The sequence below is a fragment of the Pongo pygmaeus genome, chromosome 8 (genome assembly GCF_028885625.2).
Source record: "Pongo pygmaeus isolate AG05252 chromosome 8, NHGRI_mPonPyg2-v2.0_pri, whole genome shotgun sequence".
In the NCBI taxonomy this organism is placed as follows: domain Eukaryota; kingdom Metazoa; phylum Chordata; class Mammalia; order Primates; family Hominidae; genus Pongo; species Pongo pygmaeus.
Window position 1 is genome coordinate 119,066,020 of NC_072381.2, and position 21,400 is coordinate 119,087,419.

The window sequence follows — 21,400 nt, forward strand, 5'->3', positions numbered from 1 at the left end:
GGCAACAGAATCAGAAATGAGGCAGGCTTGATTGGTATCCATCTGGGTCCACTCAGGAGAGAGAAACCACACAGTAAGCTGAATTAACACAGGCATCCCTTAGTATCCATGGGGGTATTGGTTCCAGGGCCCCTGAGGATACCAAAATCCATGCATGCTCAAGTTCCTTATATAAAATGGCATAGTATTTGTATATAACCTACATATAATCTCCTATATGCATTGAATCATCTCTAGATTACTTAAAGTACCTAATACAATGTAAATGCTAGATAAGTAGCTGTTACCCTGTATTTTTTTATTTACATTATTTGTATTATTGTATTGTTATTTTTTGCTTGTTTTTTTTTTTAAGTATATTTGATCTGCAGTTGGTTGAACCCTCAGATGCAGAACCTGGGGATACGGAGGATCAACTGTATAACAAATTATAAACTGTAACAGTGAGTTGGAATATCAAGAGGTTGGCTATTAAGAAGTAAAGAGAATTCTGAAAACTGTAGCAATAGCAGATATCCTTGTAAATAACTATGTGTTAGATTGCTAAGGCTGCCATAACAAAGTGCCACAGGTTCGGTGGCTTAAACAACAGAAATTTATTTTCTCACAGTTCCAGGGGCTAGAAATCCAAGATCACGATATCAGCAGGGTTGATTTCTTCAGAGACCTCTCTCTGCTTGTAGATGGCCACCTTCTGTCTGTAACCTCCCATGGTCTTCCCTGTATCTGTGTCCTTACTGCAACCAGTCAGACTGGTTGGGGGCTAAGTCTTCATGTGCATAGGGTGTGACTGAGTAACCAATGGGAAACCTCTAGAGGGTACTTTAAACCCCAGAAGATTTTGTAACCAGTGCTCTTGAGCCACTTGCTCCAGCCAGCTTCCACTCTGTGGAGTATACTTTCATTTCATAAATCTGTTCTTTCGTTGCTTCATTCTTTCATTCCTTTGTTTCTGCATTTTGTCCAATTCTTTGTTCAAAACACCAAGACGCTGGACAACTCCTAGTCAAGACCCTCCACTGGTAACAGAGGCACTCTCTACAAAACCACCTGAAGCAGGTGCCAGGGGAAGCTGATGGCTGCTGTGTGTTGTGGCTACCAGCTACATTCCAAGAACCTGGTGCTGAGAAGCCATGCCCTCTGAAGGAGCACACCAGACACGCCAGAACCAGGAAGCAAAACTCTTTCCATCTTATAATGAATCTCCAATGCCCTTTACCCACCAAGCTTAACATGAGGCCACAGGCAAGGGAAAACTAGTTAAAGGGCCCAGTTCAATTTTCACAGAGCAGACAAAAAGGGTGGATTTGAAGTTGCGAGGCAATCATTCAATAACAGGTACAACATGAATTCCTTCTTCCAGGGAAGAAAGGAATTTCTCTTGGGCCCTGAGCTTCCTACTCTCTCCACCTGGCAGAAGCCTGCTGGGACCTCAGCAGGGGCCAGGGTTTGGGTTTGGCCTGTGGGTGGTGAGAATGGCATTTCTGTTAATCGTCCTTCATGGAGTCCTGTATAAAGTCATAGTCTGGCCTGAGCTATCCAGTGGAGAATTGGAGAAGCAATCACTGGTGGCACCCCTCAGGGGTGCTATGCCCAGCAGGGTGTGGATGGGGAATTCACCAGCAACAAGAGGGGAGGGCCAGAGGGAAGATTCAGAGGGGCTGGCCCAAGAGCACCTATGAGCCCCTTTGGAAACCATCCCAATAGGGGAAGCTGGGGGACTTTTCTGGAATAAGAGGGAAGGTTCATGCTCTAATCATGTGAATATAGAAAGGAAACATAAAACAATGGCATGGTCCAAGGCTGGAGAGACAAAGGAGGTACATTTAGAAGAAAACATCATTCGGATCCAAAGTATCAGTACAATTATTGCAGAGGGAAAAGTTCACAATGGTTTCTTCCCTTCTGTATTTTCTTCTTGTTGATACTGCGATAATCCAGCCTTAGAGCAGTAACTTTGGAATTTCTTGTGCCAGCCCACAATAAGTATCAGGGGACCCCACCCCTAATATTTCAACGTAGGTTCTTTCTATTTTCCCTAAGTGTCAGCTGGTCTGAGAAATAAAGAGAAAGAGTACAAACAGGAATTTTACAGCTGGACCGCCAGGGGTGACATCACATATCGGTAGGACCGTGATACCCACCTGAGCCACAAAACCAGCAAGTTTTTATTAAGGATTTCAAAAGGGGAGGGGGTGTACGAACAGGGAGTAGGTCACATGCTTTAAGGGGCAAAAAGCAGAGCAAAAATCACATGCTTCTGAGGAAACAGGGCAAGGACAAAATCAGAACTCCTGATAAGGGTTTATGTTCAGTGGTGTACGTATTGTCTTGATAAACATCTTAACAGAAAACAGGGTTCGAGAGCACAGAACCGCTCTGACCTCAAATTTACCAGGGCTGGGGTTTCCCAATCCTAGTAAGCCTGAGGGTACTGCAGGAGACCAGGGCATATTTCAGTCCTTATCTCAACTGCATAGGACAGACACTCCCAGAGTGGCCATTTATAGACCTCCCCCCCCACCCCACCGCAAGGAATGCAATTCTTTTCCCAGGGTCTTAATATTAATATTCCTTGCTAGGAAAAGAATTTAGTGATATCTCTCCTACTTGTACGTCCATTTATAGGCTCTCTGCAAGAAGAAAAATATGGCTCTTTTTGTCTGACCCCGCAGGCAGTTAGACCTTATGGTTGTCTTCCTTTGTTCCCTAAAATCGCTGTTATTCTGTTCTTTTTCAAGGTGCACTGATTTCATATTGTTCAAACACATATGTTTTACAATCAATTTGTACAGTTAACACAATCATCACAGTGGTCCTGAAGTGACATATATCCTCAGTTTACGAAGATAACAGGATTAAGAGATTAAAATAAAGACAGGCATAAGAAATTATGAAAGTATTATTAGGGAAGTGATAAATGTCACGAAATCTTCACAATTTATGTTCCTCTGCCACGACTCCAGCTGGTCCCTCCGTTCGGGGTCCCTGACTTCCTGCAACGATAAGGAACTGAAAAAAGTTTCCTTTCGAACCACCTCTCCATTTGAGCCAGCTGTGAATTCTTGCATGCCAACACATTATGACATTTGCATGATATAATTTATGATACAGCATTCTTGTGGATGGAAAATTCATTTTTTAAAGGCAATTTGAGGTGGTGGAGCCAAGATGGCCAAATAGGAACAGCTCCAGTCTAGAGCTCCCAACATGACTGACACAGAAGACGGGTGATTTCTGCATTTCGAACTGAGGTACTGGGCTCATCTCACTGGGGAGTGTCGGAAAGTGGGTGCAGGACAGTGGATGCAGCTCACCCAGTGTGAGCCGAAGCAGGGTGAGGCATCGCCTCTCCCAGGAAGCGCAAGGGGTCAGGGAATTCCCTTTCCTTGTCAAAGAAAGGGTTGACAGACAGCACCTGGAAAATTGGGTCACTCCCACCCTAATACTGCACTTTTCCAACGGTCTTAGCAAACGGCACACCAGGAGATTATATCCTGTGCCTGGCTCGGAGGGTCCTATGCCCACGGAGCCTCACTTATTGCTAGCACAGCAGTCTGAGATCAAACTGCAAGGTGGCAGCGAGGCTTGGGGAGGGGTGCCCGCCATTGCCGAGGCTTGAGTAGGTAAGGTAAACAAAGCAGCCGGGAACCTTGAACTGGGTGGAGCCCACTGCATCTCAAGGAGGCCTGCCTGCCTCTGTAGACTCCACCTCTTGGGGGCAGGGAATAGCCAAATTAAATGTAGCAGAATCCCCTGCAGACTTAAATGTCCCTGTCTGACAGCTTTGAAGAGAGTAGTGGTTCTCCCAGCACACAGCTGGAGATCTGAGAACAGGCAGACTGCCTCCTCAAGTGGGTCCCTGACCCCCAAGTAGCCTAACTGGGAGGCACCCCTCAGAAGGGGCAGACTGACAACTCACACGGCCAGGTACTCCTCTGAGACAAAACTTCCAGAGGAACGATCAGGCAGCAACATTTGCTGCTCACCAATATCTGCTGTTCTGCAACCTCTGCTGCTGATACCCAGGCAAACAGGGTCTGGAGTGGACCTCCAGCAAACTCCAACAGACCTGCAGCTGAGGGTCCTGACTGTTAGAAGGAAAACTAACAAACAGAAAGGACAACCACACCAAAACCCCACCTGTACGTCACCATCATCAAAGACCAAAGGTAGATAAAACCACAAAGATGGGGAAAAAACAGAGCAGAAAAACTGGAAACTCTAAAAATCAGAGCGCCTCTCCTCCTCCAAAGGAACGCAGCTCCTCACCAGCAATGGAACAAAGCTGGACGGAGAATGACTTTGACAAGTTGAGAGAAGCAGGCTTCAGACGATCAAACTACTCCGAGCTAAAGGAGGAAGTTCGAACCCATGGCAAAGAAGTTAAAAACCTTGAAAAAAAATTTGACGAATGGCTAACTAGAATAACCAATGCAGAGAAGTCCTTAAAGGACCTGATGGAGCTGAAAACCACGGCACGAGAACTACGTGATGAATGCACAAGACTCAGGAGCCGATTCGATCAACTGGAGAAAGGGTATCAGTGATGGAAGATCAAATGAACGAAATGAAGTGAGAAGAGAAGTTTAGAGAAAAAAGAATAAAAAGAAATGAACAAAGCCTCCAAGAAATATGGGACTATGTGAAAAGACCAAATCTATGTCTGATTGGTGTACCTGAAAGTGATGGGGAGAATGGGACCAAGTTGGAAAACACTCTGCAGGATATTATCCAGGAGAACTTCCCCAATCTAGCAAGGCAGGCCAACATTCAAATTCAGGAAATACAGAGAACACCACAAAGATACTCCTCGAGAAGAGCAACTCCAAGACACATAATTGTCAGATTCACCAAAGTTCAAATGAAGGAAAAAATGTTAAGGGCAGCCAGAGAGAAAGGTCGGGTTACCCACAAAGGGAAGCCCATCAGACTAACAGCTGATCTCTCGGCAGAAACTCTGCAAGCCAGAAGACAGTGGGGGCCAATATTCAACATTCTTAAAGAAAAGAATTTTCAACCCAGAATTTCATATCCAGCCAAACTAAGCTTCGTAAGTGAAGGAGAAATAAAATCCTTTACAGACAAGCAAATGCTGAGAGATTTTGTCACCACCAGGCCTGCCCTACAAGAGCTCCTGAAGGAAGCACTAAACATGGAAAGGCACAACTGGTACCAGCCACTGCAAAATCATGCCAAATTGTAAAGACCATTGAAGCTAGGAAGAAACTACATCAACTAACGAGCAAAATAACCAGCTAACATCACAATGGCAGGATCAAATTCACACAACAATATTAACCTTAAATGTAAATGGGCTAAACGCTCCAATTAAAAGACACAGACTGGCAAATTGGATAAAGAGTCAAGACCCATCAGTGTGCTGTATTCAGGAAACCCATCTCACATGCAGAGACACACATAGGCTCAAAATAAAGGGATGGAGGAAGATCTACCAAGCAAATGGAAAACAAAAAAAGGCAGGGGTTGCAATCCTAGTCTCTGATAAAACAGACTTTAAACCAACAAAGATCAAAAGAGACAAAGAAGGCCATTACATAATGGTAAAGGGATCAATTCAACAAGAGGAGCTAACTATCCTAAATATAAATGCACCCAATACAGGAGCACCCAGATTCATAAAGCAAGTCCTTAGAGACCTAGAAAGAGACTTAGACTCCCACACAATAATAATGGGAGACTTTAACACCCCACTGTCAATATTAGACAGATCAATGAGACAGAAAGTTAACAAGGATATCCAGGGATTGAACTCAGCTCTGCACCAAGCGGACCTAATAGACATCTACAGAACTCTCCACCCCAAATCAACAGAATATACATTCTTCTCAGCACCACACCGCACTTATTCCAAAATTGACCACATAGTTGGAAGTAAAGCACTCCTCAGCAAATGTAAAAGAACATAAATTATAACAAACTGTCTCTCAGACCACAGTGCAATCAAACTAGAATTCATGATTAAGGAACTCACTCAAAACCGCTCAACTACATGGAAACTGAACAAGCTGCTCCTGAATGACTACTGGGTACATAACGAAATGAAGGCAGAAATAAAGATGTTCTTTGAAACCAACAAGAACAAAGACACAACATACCAGAATCTCTGGTACACATTCAAAGCAGTGTATAGAGGGAAATTTATAGCACTAAATGCCCACAAGAGAAAGCAGGAAAGATCTAAAATTGACACCCTAACATCACAATTAAAAGAACTAGAGAAGCAGGAGCAAACACATTCAAAAGCTAGCAGAAGGCAAGAAATAACTAAAATCATAGCAGAACTGAAGGAAATACAGACAAAAAAACACTTCAAAAAATCAATGAATCCAGGAGCTGGTTTTTTGAAAAGATCAACAAAATTGATAGACTGCTAGCAAGACTAATAAAGAAGAAAAGAGAGAAGAATCAAATAGAAGCAATAAAAAATGATAAAGGGGATATCACCACCGATCCCACAGAAATACAAACTACCATCAGAGAATACTGTAAACACCTCTACGTGAATAAATTAGAAAATCTAGAAGAAATGGATAAATTCCTCGACACATACACCCTCCCAAGACTAAACCAGGAAGAAGCTGAATCTCTGAATAGACCAATAATAGGCTCTGAAATTGAGGCAATAATTAATAGCTTACCAACCAAAAAAAGTCCAGGACCAGATGGATTCACAGCCAAATTCTACCAGAGGTACAAGGAGGAGCTGGTACCATTCCTTCTGAAACTATTCCAATCAATAGAAAAAGAGGGAATCCTCCCTAACTCATTTTACCAGGCCAGCATCATTCTGATACCAAAGCCTGGCAGAGACACACAAAAAAAGAGAATTTTAGACCAATATCCCTGATGAATATCGATGCAAAAATCCTCAATAAAATACTGGCAAACCGAATCCAGCAGCACATCAAAAAGCTTATCCACCATGATCAAGTGGGTTTCATCCCTGGGCTGCAAGGCTGGTTCAACATACGCAAATCAATAAACGTAATCCAGCATATAAACAGAACCAACGACAAAAACCATGATTATCTCAATAGATGCAGAAAAGGCCTTTGACAAAATTCAACAACACTTCATGCTAAAAACTCTCAATAAATCAGGTATTGATGGGACGTATCTCAAAATTATAAGAGCTATCTATGACAAACCCACAGCCAATATCATACTGAATGGGCAAAAACTGGAAGCATTGCCTTTGAAAACTGGCACAAGACAGGGATGCCCTCTCTCACCACTCCTATTTAACATAGTATTGGAAGTTCTGGCCAGGGCAATCAGGCAGGACAAGGAAATAAAGGGTATTCAATTAGGAAAAGAGGAAGTCAAATTGTCCCTGTTTGCAGATGACATGATTGTATATCTAGAAAACCCCATTGTCTCAGCCCAAAATCTCCTTAAGCTGATAGGCAACTTCAGCAAAGTCTCAGGATACAAAATCAATGTGCAGAAATCACAAGCATTCTTATACACCAATAACAGACAAACACAGAGCCAAATCATGAGTGAACTCCCATTCACAATTGCTTCAAAGAGAATAAAATACCTAGGAATCCAACTTACAAGGGATGTGAAGGACCTCTTCAAGGAGAACTGCCAACCACTGCTCAATCAAATAAAAAAGGATACAAACAAATGGAAGAACATTCCATGCTCATGGGTAGGAAGAATCAATATTGTGAAAATGGCCATACTGCCCAAGGTAATTTATAGATTCAATGCCATCCCCATAGATCTACCATGACTTTCTTCACAGAACTGGAAAAAACTACTTTAAAGTTCATATGGAACCAAAAAAGAGCCCACATTGCCAAGTCAATCCCAAGCCAAAAGAACAAAGCTGAAGGCATCACGCTACCTGACTTCAAACTATACTACAAGGCTACAGTAACCAAAACAGCATGGTACTGGTACCAAAACAGAGATATAGACCAATGGAACAGAACAGAGACCTCAGAAATAATGCCGCATATCTACAACCATCTGATCTTTGACAAACCTGACAAAAACAAGAAATGGGGAAAGGATTCCCTATTTAATAAATGGTGCTGGGAAAACTGGCTAGCCATATGTAGAAAGCTGAAACTGGATCCCTTCCTTACATCTTATACAAAAATTAATTCAAGATGGATTAAAGACTTAAATGTTAGACCTAAAACCATAAAAACCCTAGAAGAAAACCTAGGCAATACCATTCAGGACATAGGCATGGGCAAGGACTTCATGTCTAAAACACCAAAAGCAATGGCAACAAAAGCCAAAATTGACAAATGGGATCTCATTAAACTAAAGAGCTTCTGCACAGCAAAAGAAACTACCATCAGAGTGAACAGGCAACCTACAGAATGAGAGAAAATTTTTGCAATCTACTCATCTGACAAAGGGCTAATATCCAGAATCTACGATGAACTCAAACAAATTTACAGGAAAAAAGAAACCCCATCAAAAAGTGGGTGAAGGATATGAACAGACACTTCTCAAAAGAAGACATTTATGCAGCCAAAAGACACATGAAAAAATGCTCATCATCACTGGCCATCAGAGAAATGCAAATCAAAACCACAATGAGATACCATCTCACACTAGTTAGAATGGCGATCATTAAAAAGTCAGGAAACAACAGGTGCTGGACAGGATGTGGAGAAATAGGAACACTTTTACACTGTTGGTGGGACTGTAAACTAGTTCAACCATTGTGGAAGTCAGTGTGGCGATTCCTCAGGGATCTAGAACTAGAAATACCATTTGACCCAGCAATCCCATTACTGGGTATATACCCAAAGGATTATAAGTCAGGCTGCTATAAAGACACATGCACACGTATGTTTATTGTGGCACTATTCACAATAGCAAAGACTTGGAACCAAGCCAAATGTCCAACAATGATAGACTGGATTAAGAAAATGTGGCACATATACAGCATGGAATACTATGCAGCCATAAAAAATGATGAGTTTATGTCCTTTGTAGGGACATGGATGAAGCTGGAAACCATCATTCTCAGCAAACTATTGCAAGGACAAAAAACCAAAGACCACATGTTCTCACTCATAGGTGGGAACTGAACAATGAGAACACATGGACACAGGAAGGGGAACATCACACTCTGGGTCCTGTTGTGTGGTGGGGGGAGGGGGGAGGGATAGCATTAGGAGATATACCTAATGTTAAATAATGAGTTAATGGGTGCAGCACACCAACATGGCACATGTATACATTTGTAACTAACCTGCACGTTGTGCTCATGTACCCTAAAACTTAAAGCATAATAAAAATTAAAATAAAATAAAGGCAATTTGATTCTACTTCTGCCACTAGCAAATCTGTGATGGGGGCAACTTCGCTGAGCCTCAGGTTCTTTATAAAATGAACAGAGATTAGTTGTAAAAGCCTCTTTTAGCTCTAACACTGATTCACGATATTTCAGGAATAACCTGCAAGATCCTAGATTTACAAATTAGATAAATCAAAGAGTAACTTAATTGCTTTACTAATAGTATTCTTTGTTTCTCAGATGACTCACAATCGAATTTCTTTTTTTTTTTTTTTTTTGAGACAGAGTCTCGCTCTGTCGCCCAGGCTGGTGTGCAGTGGCGAGATCTTGGCTCACTGTGAGCTCCGCCTCCTGGGTTCCCGCCATTCTCCTGCCGCAGCCTCCCGAGTAGCTGGGACTACAGAGGCGCCTGCCACCACGCCTGGCTAATTTTTTGTATTTTCAGTAGGGACAGGGTTTCACCGTGTTAGCCAGAATGGTCTTGATTGTCTGACCTCGTGATACGCCCGCCTCAGCCTCCCAAAGTGCTGGGATTACAGGCGTGAGCCACCGCACCCGGCCTCGAATTTCTTTACAAAGCAAATTAGCGTCTAAATGGCTTACTTTACCTCCAACATTTCGGGAACATGGGTATTAAAAAACGACTAGGGCAGCCACATTAGAAATTGTGTCACTGCTGGTTAAAAATATTCAGGGATTCAGGATTTTCCCATAAGTTAATCAATTATAATTATTCCCTTACACTTGCCAGGGGTCAGTCTTTTTTTTCAAACCAAGAAAGCATCCTCACCTGGAGAGATTTGAGAGACAAATACTGAAGTCTCAGGCCCACGGGAAAGCAAGCAAACAAAAAGAGAAGATGGGGTTCTTGCCTGGTATCAGACCACTAAGCATGTACTCCATTCACGCAAGGATTTGGTGGTTCCTAAAAGTAAATACTGTTGTCTCTGATATGAATAAAACTACAGTTTCTTCTCAGATATTTTACATCTCAGTGTGATTGAGTTTAGTTGCTTCCCTGAGCCAGGGTGAAGAAAGACTGTGTGTGTGTTGTGGGGTCAGGGTGAACTAGGTGCGTGTGTGTGTGTGAATTCGTTTCATGAACTAGAATCTGTGTGTTTGTGTGTTGGTGTGTTGGGTCGGGGTGAACTTGAATCCGTGTGTGTGTGTGTTGTGGGGTCAGGGTAAACTGGAATGCGTGTGTGTGTGTGTTGTGGGGTTAGGGTGAACTGGAATGCGTGTGTATGTCTTTTGTGGGGTCAGGGTGAACGGGAATCCGTGTGTGTGTGTTTGGTCAGGGTGAACTGGATAACTGGAATCCGTGTGTGTGTGTGTGTTGTGGGGTCAGGGTGAACTGGAATCCGTGTGTCCGTGTGTGTGTGTGTGTGTGTGTGCGCGCGCGTATGCTGTGGAGTTGGGGTGAACTAGAATCCGTGGAAGTGCTCGATCTCTCCCGTGTTTGACTGACTCCCGGCCGCACACCCAGTCCCTGACACACGGGGGCGCACAACAAACATTTCCCGAAAGATCCAGGAGCAGTATCTCCACCAGCAAGCCGGGCTGCCAGGTGGGTACTACCTTCAAAGCTGAGAGAGCGTCCTACGCCCACGCGCGCAGGAGGGCGCCCCCGCAAAGCAACGTCTAGGAGACCACAGTGGATGCCACAGCGGGCCCGAAGAGGATCAGCCTTGTGGGGTACGCATGCACATGCAGGCGTGGAGTCCCCCGGGGGGACGCGAGCAGTTCCAGCTGGGATCCAGGTTTCGCTAGGGGAGAGCCGCTGGCTATGGGAAAGGGGTCTCTGAGTTGATGCGAAGGCCCAGGTGGAGGTCTACACTTGGGGCGGGGAAGTGGAGGTGACCACATGAGCGCCCCATCACTGAGCGCCGCCGCGAAATCTGCGCTCTTTGGGTCACTTGGAGCGCGGCCAGTTTGGCAGATTTGTTTTTTTCCAGGAACAGCCCGCGGCGGCTCGGCTGTTCCGGGAAACTGCAAACTTTGCTGCGCGCGCTCTCCCGTGCGCAGGCTCAACTTTGTAGAGAGAGGGGCCAACTTGGCAGAGCGCGCGGCGAGCTTTGCAGAGAGCGCCCTCCAGGGACTATGCGTGCGGCGGCACGGGTCGCTTTGGGCTCTTCCAACCCTGCCGAGCGCACTGTCCCGAGCCAGGGGCGGTGCAAGCCCCGCCAGGCCCTACCCAGGGCGGCTCCTCCCTCCGCGGCGCCGGAGCTTTTAGTTTCGCTTTCGCTAAAGGGGCCCCAGACCCTTGCTGCGGAACGACAGAGAGAGACTGCAAGCCCCAGCCGCCCTACCGCCGTGGGAACGGTAACTGCAGCCCCCACCTCGGCCGGCGCCTCTCCAGCCCGCCGGCTGTGCGCGCCTTGCCTCCTTCCTTCCTGCCGGCTTCCTAGTTCCCCCCTCCGCCCCCAGCGTGGTCTAGGGGAGCCTGGCTGAGTGGGACTGAGTGGCCCCGACGGCCTGCGCTGAAACTTTGGGAAGAGGGCCCTTTCCGCCCTTTCCGTCGCTTGCCTTGCTCAGCTTGTCCTGCCTTTCCTCCTAGCCGGGGGCCTGGGGCACTCCTCGTACTATTCGAAATTTAGGAGAGGAGGGTTCGTGATCTGGCACAGCGGCTAACAGCGAGGGCTCCTTTGCCTGGGTTCCGGTCTCCGCCCCTTGCCTGCCGGTGGTGGGACCTCAACCCTTTCTCTGTTAAATGGGAACCATGGTGATCCCCGCTAACTGTTGCGGGGATGGACAGAGTTGATTATGGTACGCGGTTCGCGGCAGTGGCTCTGTCAAGGCTGAGTACACTGGAACTGAGCGTCCTTGCTGCAGGGCTCTTAGAGGGACCTTGAGGAGGTGGAAACAAGGCAGGAGACATTTAGACGTGTGGAGTGTTAGGCTCCAGGTGACAGCTTTGCGGTTTACGGAGCAGTAAAATTACTTGTGAGTGATTGTGGGTGTATCATTTCCAGATCTTTACTCTTGAACTTCTGGGCTCCTGGGCTAGTTGACGCGGCCCTCCCTGTTGTCTCAACCTACAGGCTATTTCCTCCTTTTGGGTCTCACCGGCCTGACCTTCACCCTTGGTACCGCCATTGCCTAGATTCACAGTCCACCTTCTGCCACCTGTAAACTGTGTGGCTTTGGGCAGGTTACTTAACGTCTCTGAAGAAGCTAAAGTTTCTGCAATACCAAAGTAAAGGCCCTGGTCTAGCAGTGCCATGAGCCTCGGGTGACACAGCGGAGCGCTTGAGTGCCCAGCAGAGCCTCCCTTCCCCCTCCCAGCTGCTAGAGGCAAGAGGGGGAGGTTTTCAGGTCTTCTCTGTGTGCCCTTTAGGAAGATTCTTTTTATTTGGGCAAGAAGTGAGTCACAGATTGTATGATGTCACTTTTCAGGGGAAGCAGCTGCAGTCCATTTCCCCCTTCATGAAAGTAAAAAGTTCAGACAATAGCTGGGCAGTGACTTCTTGCCCAGCTGTGTACCAGTTGCCCCAACATGTGGGCTCCTGTTCAACATGTTTAGAAATAATCACTGCAGGAATTTTTTTCAGTCTCTACAAAATCTTTTTAAAATATAAATGTAGTTTTTAAATATCGGCAAAGATTGACCGTTGCATATTATCTTAGTCTCGTGGACAGTGGTGATAATGGGAATATTTCTTGACTATTTAGATTGTGCCACCCAGTGCCTAGCATTTTACATGCATTGTTTCATTCATCCTCCCAACCACCTGTGACATAGGTACTGTTGTTTTCCGATTTTACAGATGAGGGAACTGACGCTTAGGTTGAGCACTTTTTCTGAGGTCCCATGGCTAATATGTGGAAGAACTGATTCAGCCCCAGATCTCAGGGTTCTCAACCACCCTCTTGGGTCTCCTTGGTTCTGCTGTTTGGACAGCAGTTTGTTGAAGGGGCTGAAGGATTTGAAAATACATTTAAGTTAGGTCTATAAAGAAAAATGGATTTGGTGCCTGCCATGTACCTGACATTTTTCTATGATTAAAAAAATGATTAAGATGAGGTCTCAGTCTGCAAACAGTGACAATCTTGGTGGCTAATAGTAAGAATAAGAGTTACAGTGACTAACCAAGACTTACTATGTGCCTGCCATTGTTAGTGCTTTGAGTGTCTCATGTATTAATTTATTTAAAGAGAAGTTAGACATATTTAACAGTGGGATAAGCAATCGCCCTCAAATGACTGCTCTTTGCAGCCTGGACCCTAAAAAGGGGACAGATATAAGAAAATAGTGCCATGTGTACCCTCTCCGGACAGCTTGGCAGAACTGAGATAGGTCTGGATTTTCTTGGTGCACTGTGATGATGAAAGGAGGAAATAAGAGGTCAAAACCAGGTCTTGGTTTGACTGAAATGACGTGTCTGAGATCAGGCATCCCCACTTGGTTACCACCCTGGGCTATGATTGCTCTTTGGAGGTTCCAAAAATCAAGCCCAGTCTCATAGGAATAAGAAAGTAACTAATTGTTTAGCTTTACAGATTTGAAAGAGCCAAGTCCCACCACTGCTGACTTGGATTGTTAGAAGAGACACTTTCTGTCACTGCAGACAGTGTTCAGCATCAACCCAGAAGGATGCTGTAGGTTTCAGACAGAAGACCTAATGGCCTACTGTTTGGAGGGAAAGTTCTAGAAAGCGTTCCATCATTGAGCCACAGAAATCAGCCTGAATTTTACATCTCAGTAGCTAAGTCCAAAGCCCTCAGTGTCTGAGAAGGATGAGGAGTTTAAGCTATACCCATCCTTTGGTGGAACATTTCAAATGTTTAATGAGTGCACAGTTCTCTCTGCCTGCATGGCTCCCACCTACCCTCTCTGCTTCCCCCTTTTCAGTTCTCAGGTCAGACATTTCCTCCCCTGAGAACTTTCCCTAATTTCTGTGAGGCTCTTGAGTTTCCCTGGTATGGCTGCAGATTGTTCACCCTCAAGGCACACACCACAGTTGCATTTCAAACTAGATGCCATCCTTTTTTTCATGTCTGTTTCTCAACATGGCAGGACCAGGTCAATTTGCTCACAAGTATATCCCTAATTCCTAACTTCTAGTAAATATCCATTGAATGAATGAAGAAGAGTCTCCAAAGTCTTCAGTCTCCCAAAGTCTCCAAAAGTCTTCAGAGTCTCCAAAAGTCTCAGCAGTCCCAATAATATCAAAACAAAGGCTTGGCTTTCTTAGGAGCCATTTTGCTTAGGGTCTTCCTTCCCCTTTTTCAAAACCACTTTATTAAGGTATAGTTGAAATATAAAAAGCTAGGCATATTTAATGCATGCATACCTACCAAGTTTGGAGATAAGCGTAGATACAGCCATGAAATCATCACCACCTCAACAAAGTTACCACCTCCTAAAGTTTCCTCCCACACCCTTTAGTACTATTATTATTATCATTTTTATTACTACTAGTTTTTGAGATGGAGTCTCCCTCTGTCACCAGGCTGGAGTGCAGTGGCGCAATCTCGGCTAACTGCAACTTCCGCCTCCTGGATTTAAGCGATTCCCCTGCCTCAGCCTCCCGAATAGCTGGGACTACAGGTGTGCACCACCATGCCCAGCTAATTTTTGTATTTTTAGTAGAGATGGAGTTTCACCATGTTGGCCAGGATAGTCTCGCTCTCTTGACCTTGGGATCCGCCTGCCTTGGCCTCCCAAAGTGCTGGGATCGCAGGCGTGAGCCACCACACCTGGCCAAAGCTAATATTTTTTGTGTGGTAAGAACATTCACCATAAGATCTACCCTTTTAGCAAATTGGAAGTGTACCATATAGTATTGTTAGCTATAGGCACTATGCTGTATAGGAGATCTAGAATTTATTCATCTTGCACAACTGAAACTGTGTACCCTTTGACTATCACTTCCCCTTTTCTTCTTCGCTGTCCCCACCCCCGACCTCTGGCAGCCTCCATTCTATTCTCCACTTGTATGAGTTTGACTCTGTTAGATTCCACATAGATGTGAGATCATACAGTAACTGTCTTTCTGTGTCTGGCTTATCTCACTTAGCATAATGATCTTGTCACAGATGGCAGGATTTCCTTCTTTTTTATGGCAGAATAATATTGCATTGTGTGTGTATACCACATATTCTTTATCTATTCATTCACTGATGGACATTTAGATTATTTCCATAATGCTACAATGAATGTGGGAGTGCAGATATCTTTTTGAGATCCTAATTTCAGTGTCTCTGGATATATAGCCAGAAGTGAGATTATTGGATCATATGCGATTTCTAGTTTTAATTTTTTGAGAAACCTCTAGACTGTTTTCCATAATGGCTGTACCAATTTATATTCCCACCAACAGTATAGAAGAGTTCCCTGGTTTTTACATCCTTGCTAACACTTACCTTTATACACACACACATATACATATACATACACATACACATTATATATGCATGTGTGTGTGTGTGTGTGTGTGTGTGTATATATATATATATATATAATAGCTATCCTAACAGTTGTGAGATGATATCTTATTGTGGTTTTGCTTTGCATTTCCCTGATGATTAGGAACATTGAGCACCTTTTCATATACCTGTTGCCCATTTGTATGCCTTTAGAGAAATGTCTATTCAGGTTCTTTGCCCATTTTTTTAATTGGGCTATTTGCTTTTTTGCTATTCTGTTGTGTGAGTTCCTTGTGTATTTTGGATATTAACCCCTTTTCAGATATATGGTTTGTAAATATTTTCTCCCATTCCATAGGTTGCTTTTTCATTTTTTGTATTGTTTCCTTGCTATGCAGAGCTTTTTAGTTTGGTGTAATCCCACTTGTTTATTTTTGCCTTTGTTGCCTGTGCATTAGCATCATATGCAAACACTCATTGTTAAGATCAGTGTCAAAGAGCTTTCTCCCTATGTTTTCTTCTAGGAGTTTTAAGGTCTCAGGTCTTATGTTGAAGTCTTTAATCCATTTTGAGTTGATTTTTTTGTATGGTGTAAGAGAAGAGTCTAGTTTTATTCTTTTGCATGTGGATATCCAATCTCCCAACACCATTTATTGAAGAGACTATCCTTTCCATATTGGATATTTTTGGCACCCTTGTCAAAAATTAGTTGACTGTAATGTGTGGGTTTATTTCCAGACTCTCTATTCTGTTCTGTTGGTCCATGTGTCTGCTTTATGCCAGTATCATATGGTTTTGATTACTATAGCTTTGTAATATAATTTGAAGTGAGGAAATGTGATGCCTCCAGCTTTGTTCTTGCTTAAGTTTGCTTTGGCTATTTGGGATCTTTTGTAGCTACATATGAATTTTAGAATGTTTTTATATGTCTGTGAAAAGGCCATTGGAATTTAGATAGGGATTGCATTGAATCTGTTCAGTGATCAATTTGAGCAGCATGGACATTTTAACATATTAATTCTTCCAATCCATGAACATGGAATATCTTTCCATTTATTTATGTCTAATTTCTTTCATCAATGTTTTCTAGTTTTGTTGTTCTGGCTCAAAGAAGAGCAGTGTGTTGCTTAATTTCCACATATTTGTGAATTCTCTAATTTCTCTCCTGTTACTGATTTCTACTTTCATACCATTGTGGTCAGAAAAGATACATGATATGACTTTAATCCTCCTAAATTAATTAAGACTTGTTTTGTAGCCTAGCATATGATCCATCTTGGAGAATGTTGTGTACACTTGAGAAGAATGTGTATTTTGCTGCTGTTGGATGAAATGTTGTATATATGTCTGTTAGGTCCATTTGGACTAGTGTTGTTCAAGTCCCCTGTTTTCCTAATTCATTTTCTGTTTGGATGAAATATCCATTGTTGCAAGTGAGGTTTTGAAGTCCCTTACTATTATCTATTGCTATTTCTTTCTGTAGTTCTATTAATACTTGTTTTATATATTTAGGTGTACTAATGTTGGTACATATATATTTACAGTTTTTATATCTTTGGTAAATTGATATCTATAATTGTAATATAATGACCTTCTTTATCTCGACAGTTTTTTACTTATAGTCTGTTTTGTCTGATATAGGTATAGCCTCCCCTGCTGTCTTTTGGTTACCATTCATATGGAATATCTTTTTCTATCCCTTCACTTTTAGCCTATGTGTGTCCTTAAATCTAAAGTGAGTCTCTTGTAAATATCATGTAGTTGGATCATATTTTTTTACTCTATTTAGTCACTGTACGTATTTTGATTGGATAATTTAATCCGTTTACATTTAAAAAAATTATCGATAGGTAAAGGGCTCACTGTTGCCATTTTGTGATTGTTTTCTGACTGTTTTATAGTTCATCTGTTTCTCCCTTCCTCTCTTGCTTCCCTCCTTTGTGATTTGATCATTTTTTGTAGTGATATGCTTTGTTTCTTTTCTGTATATATTTTGCCTATCTACTACAGGTTTTTGCTTTGTTACTACCATGAGGCTTACACAAAACATCTTATAACGGTCTATTCTAAGTTGATAACAACTTAGTCCATTTGGGATGCTATTACAGAATACCCTAAACTGGGTAGCTTATAAACAACAGAAATATATTTCTTGTAGTTCTAGAGGCTGGCATGTTCAAGATCAAAGTGCTAACAGCATCAGTGTATAGCGAAGTTTCATTTCCTTGTTCATTTATTATATCTTATCACATGGTAGATAGGGCAGGGCAGCTCTCTTTATATAAAGGTACTAATCCCATTTATGGAGCTTTACCCTTTTGACCTAATCATACCCCAAATGCCCCACCTCCTAATACTATGACATTGGTGAATAGATTTCAATGTATAAATTTTAGGGGGTATGTAAACATTCAGACCATAGCAACAACTTAACTTCACACACATTCAAAAATTCTACAGTTTTATTCTCTCCTTCCACGTTTTATGTTATTGATGTCACAGTTTACATCTCTTTGTATAGTATATCCATTAACAACTACATAGCAATCATTATTGAAGCTAGAGTTGTTTTTAATACTTTAGTCTTTTAACTTTAGTAGAGTTGAGAGTGATTTATGCACAACTAATACAGATGTTCCTCAACCTATGATGGGTTTACATCCCTATAAACCCAATGTAAGTTGAAAATATCATAAGCTAAAAATGCATTTAATGCAACTAATCTATTGAATTTCAGAGCTTAGCCTAGCCTATCTTAAACGTACTCATATCACATTAGCCTACAGCTGGGCATGAAAATCTAATACAAAGCTTATTTCATAATAAAGTGTTGAATATCTCATAGAATTTATCAATACTGTACTAAGTAAAAACAGAATGGGTGTATGGTTACTTGAAGTATGGTTTCTACATAATGTGTTTTGCTTTTGCAGCACTGGAAAGACAAAAGATCTTAAGTAAAACCATTGTAAGTCAAAGACCACCTGTAAATTATTTGCATATTCTGGGTTTGACCATACACTTACCTTTACCAGTGAGTTTAAAGAGTGTCCTTTCATTTTAACCGGAAGTATTCCTTTTAGCATTTCTTGTAAGGCAGGTCTAATAGTGATAACACCCTCATTTTCATGTGTCTCAGAAAAGTATTTATCTTTTCTTCTGAAGGATAGCTTTGCTGGATATAATATTTGTAGTTGGCAGTTTCTTTCTTTTAGCACTTTGATTATATTATCCCACTCTTTCCAGGCCTGCAAGATTTCTGGTGAGAAATCCACAGATGGTCTTATGGACATTTCTTTGTATGTAATGAGTTGCTTTTCCATGTGTGTGCGTGTGTGTGTGTGTATATACACACACGTATATATCAATAGCTTCTGGAGTACAAGTAGATTTTGGTTACATGGATTAATTGTGTAGTGGTGAAGTCTGAGATTTTAATGCAGCTGTAACCCAAGTAGTGTACATTGCACCCAATATGTAGTTTTTTAAAATCCCACATCCTCCTCCCACTCTCCCCTCTTCTGAGTCTTCAGTATCCATTATACCAATCTGAATGCCTTTGCATGCTCATAGCTTAGCTTCCACTTTTAAGTGAAAACATAGATATTTGGTTTTCCATTCCTGACTTACTTCACTTAGAATAATGGCCTCCAGCTCCATCCAAGTTACTACAAAGACATTATTGTAACGTCTCCATCTTCATTTCTTTCTTTCTTTCTTTTTTTTTTTTTTTTTTTTTTTGAGACAGAGTCTCACTCTGTCACCCAGGCTGGAGTGCAGTGGCGCGATCTTGGCTCACTGCAACCTCCACCTCCTGGGTTCAAGCGATTCTCCTGCCTCAGCCTCCTGAGTTGGGACTACAGCCGTGCGCTACCATACCTAGCTAATGTTTGTATTTTTAGTAGAGACAGGGTTTCACCATGTTGGCCAGGATGGTCTCACTCTCTTGACCTATGATCCAACCGCCTCGGCCTCCCAAAGTGCTGGGATTACGGGTGTGAGCCACTGTGCCTGGCCCTCCATCTTCATTTCTGATTTAGCTTATTTGAATCTTCTCTCTTCTTTTATTGGTAAATCTAGCTAATGGTCCCCTGAGTTTATCTTTTCAAAGAAGCAACTTTTTGTTTCATTGATCTTTTGTATTTTTTTGTTTCAATTTCATTTATTCTGCCTTGATCTTTGTTATTTTCTTCTGCTAGCTTTGGGTTTGGTTTGTTCTTGCTTCTCTAGTTCCAGAGGTGTGACTTTAGGTTGTCAATTTGTGATCTTTCAGACTTTTTGATGTAGATATTTAGCACCACAAACTTGCTTCTTAGCACTGCTTCTGTTGTATCCCAAAGATTTTGATAACGTGTGTCACTGTTATCATTCGTTTTGAAGAATTTTCAAATTTCCATCTTGATTTCATTGTTAACCCAAAAATCAGTCAGGAGCAGACTGTTTAATTTCCTTGTTTTTATATAGTTTTGAGGGTTTCTTTTGGAGTTGATTTCTAGTTTGATTCTGGTGTGGTCTGAGAAGATACTTGATATTATTTTCATTTTTAAAAATTAATTGAGACTTATTTTGTGGCCTATCACATGGTCTGTCTGAGAGAATGTTCCATGTGCTAATGAGAAGAATGTATATTCTGCAGTTCTTGGGTAAAATGTTCTATAAATATCTGTTTGGTCCATTTGTTCTGGAGTGTAGTTTAAATTCAGTGTTTCTGTGTTGACTTTCTGCCTCAGTTATCTGTCTAGTGCTGTCAGTGGAGTATTGAAGTTCTCCAATATCATTATGTTGCTGTGTATCTCTTTTCTTAGGTCTAGTGGTAATTGTTTTATGAATCTAGGAGCTTCAGAGTTATGTGCATATATATTTAGGGTTGTAATATCTTCCTGTTGGGTCAATCCTTTTATCATACTTTCTTTGTCTTTTTGTTTTTAAACTGTTTTTCTTTAAAGTTTGTTTTATCTGATATAAGAATAGCAACTTCTGCTTGCTTTCGGTTTCCATTTGTGTGGAGTAACTTTTTCTACCCCTTTACCTTGATTCTATAAGAATCCTTTGTATTAGCTGAGCTTCTTGAAGACAGCAGACATTTGGTTTGTGATTTTTTTTTTTTAATCCATTCTGCCAATCTGTATCTTTTAAGTGGAACATTAGGCCATGTACATTCAACATTAATATTGAGGTGTGACCCAATCATCATGTTGATTGTTACCTGTATACCTTGTTTTCTTCATTGTGTTATTGTTTTATAAGCCCTGTGAGTTTTATGTTTTTAAGAGGTTCTATTCTGTTGCATATTGACCTTTTATTTCAGCGTTTAGAATTCCTTTTAGCATTTCTTGTCGGGCTGATCTGGTAGTGGCAAATTCCTTCAGCATGTGCTTGTCTGAGAAAGATTTTCCCCTTCATTTATGAAACTTAGTTTTGCTGTATACAACATTTTTGGCTGAGAGTTATTCTGTTTAAGGAGGCTAAAAATAGGGCCCCAGTCCTTTCTGGCTTCTAAGATTTCTGCTGAGAAGTCTACTGTTAGTCTGATAGCTTTTGCTTTGTAGGTTATCTGATACTTTTGTGTTACTGCTCTTAGAATTCTTTCCTTCATGTTGACTGTATGCCTTGGAGATGTCCATTTTTCCATGAATCTCCCAGAAGGGCTTTGACCTTCTTGTATTTGGATGTCTAAATCTCTGGCAAGGCTAGGGAAGTCTTCCTCAATTATTCCCTCAAATAAATTTTCCAAAA

At 42.1% G+C, this 21,400-nt stretch overlaps 1 protein-coding gene across 3 annotated transcripts in view; it reads left to right on the forward strand.

The window, feature by feature from the left end:
* The first annotated feature begins 10,806 nt into the window (after positions 1-10,806).
* CASP7 (caspase 7) overlaps positions 10,807-21,400 on the forward strand; it is a 51,208-nt gene continuing 40,614 nt past the window's right edge. Inside the window, exon 1 of one of the 3 annotated variants that reach the window (XM_054503831.2) lies at positions 10,807-10,990. Coding sequence is in view for 1 of the 3 variants with exons in the window: in XM_054503830.2 (XP_054359805.1) it covers positions 11,396-11,617 (222 nt within the window). In the remaining 2 variants the exon portion in view is untranslated. Of the gene's footprint in view, positions 10,991-11,256; positions 11,618-21,400 lie in introns of those variants that run through there. The other 2 variants (XM_063670301.1, XM_054503830.2) reach the window with 2 other exon arrangements.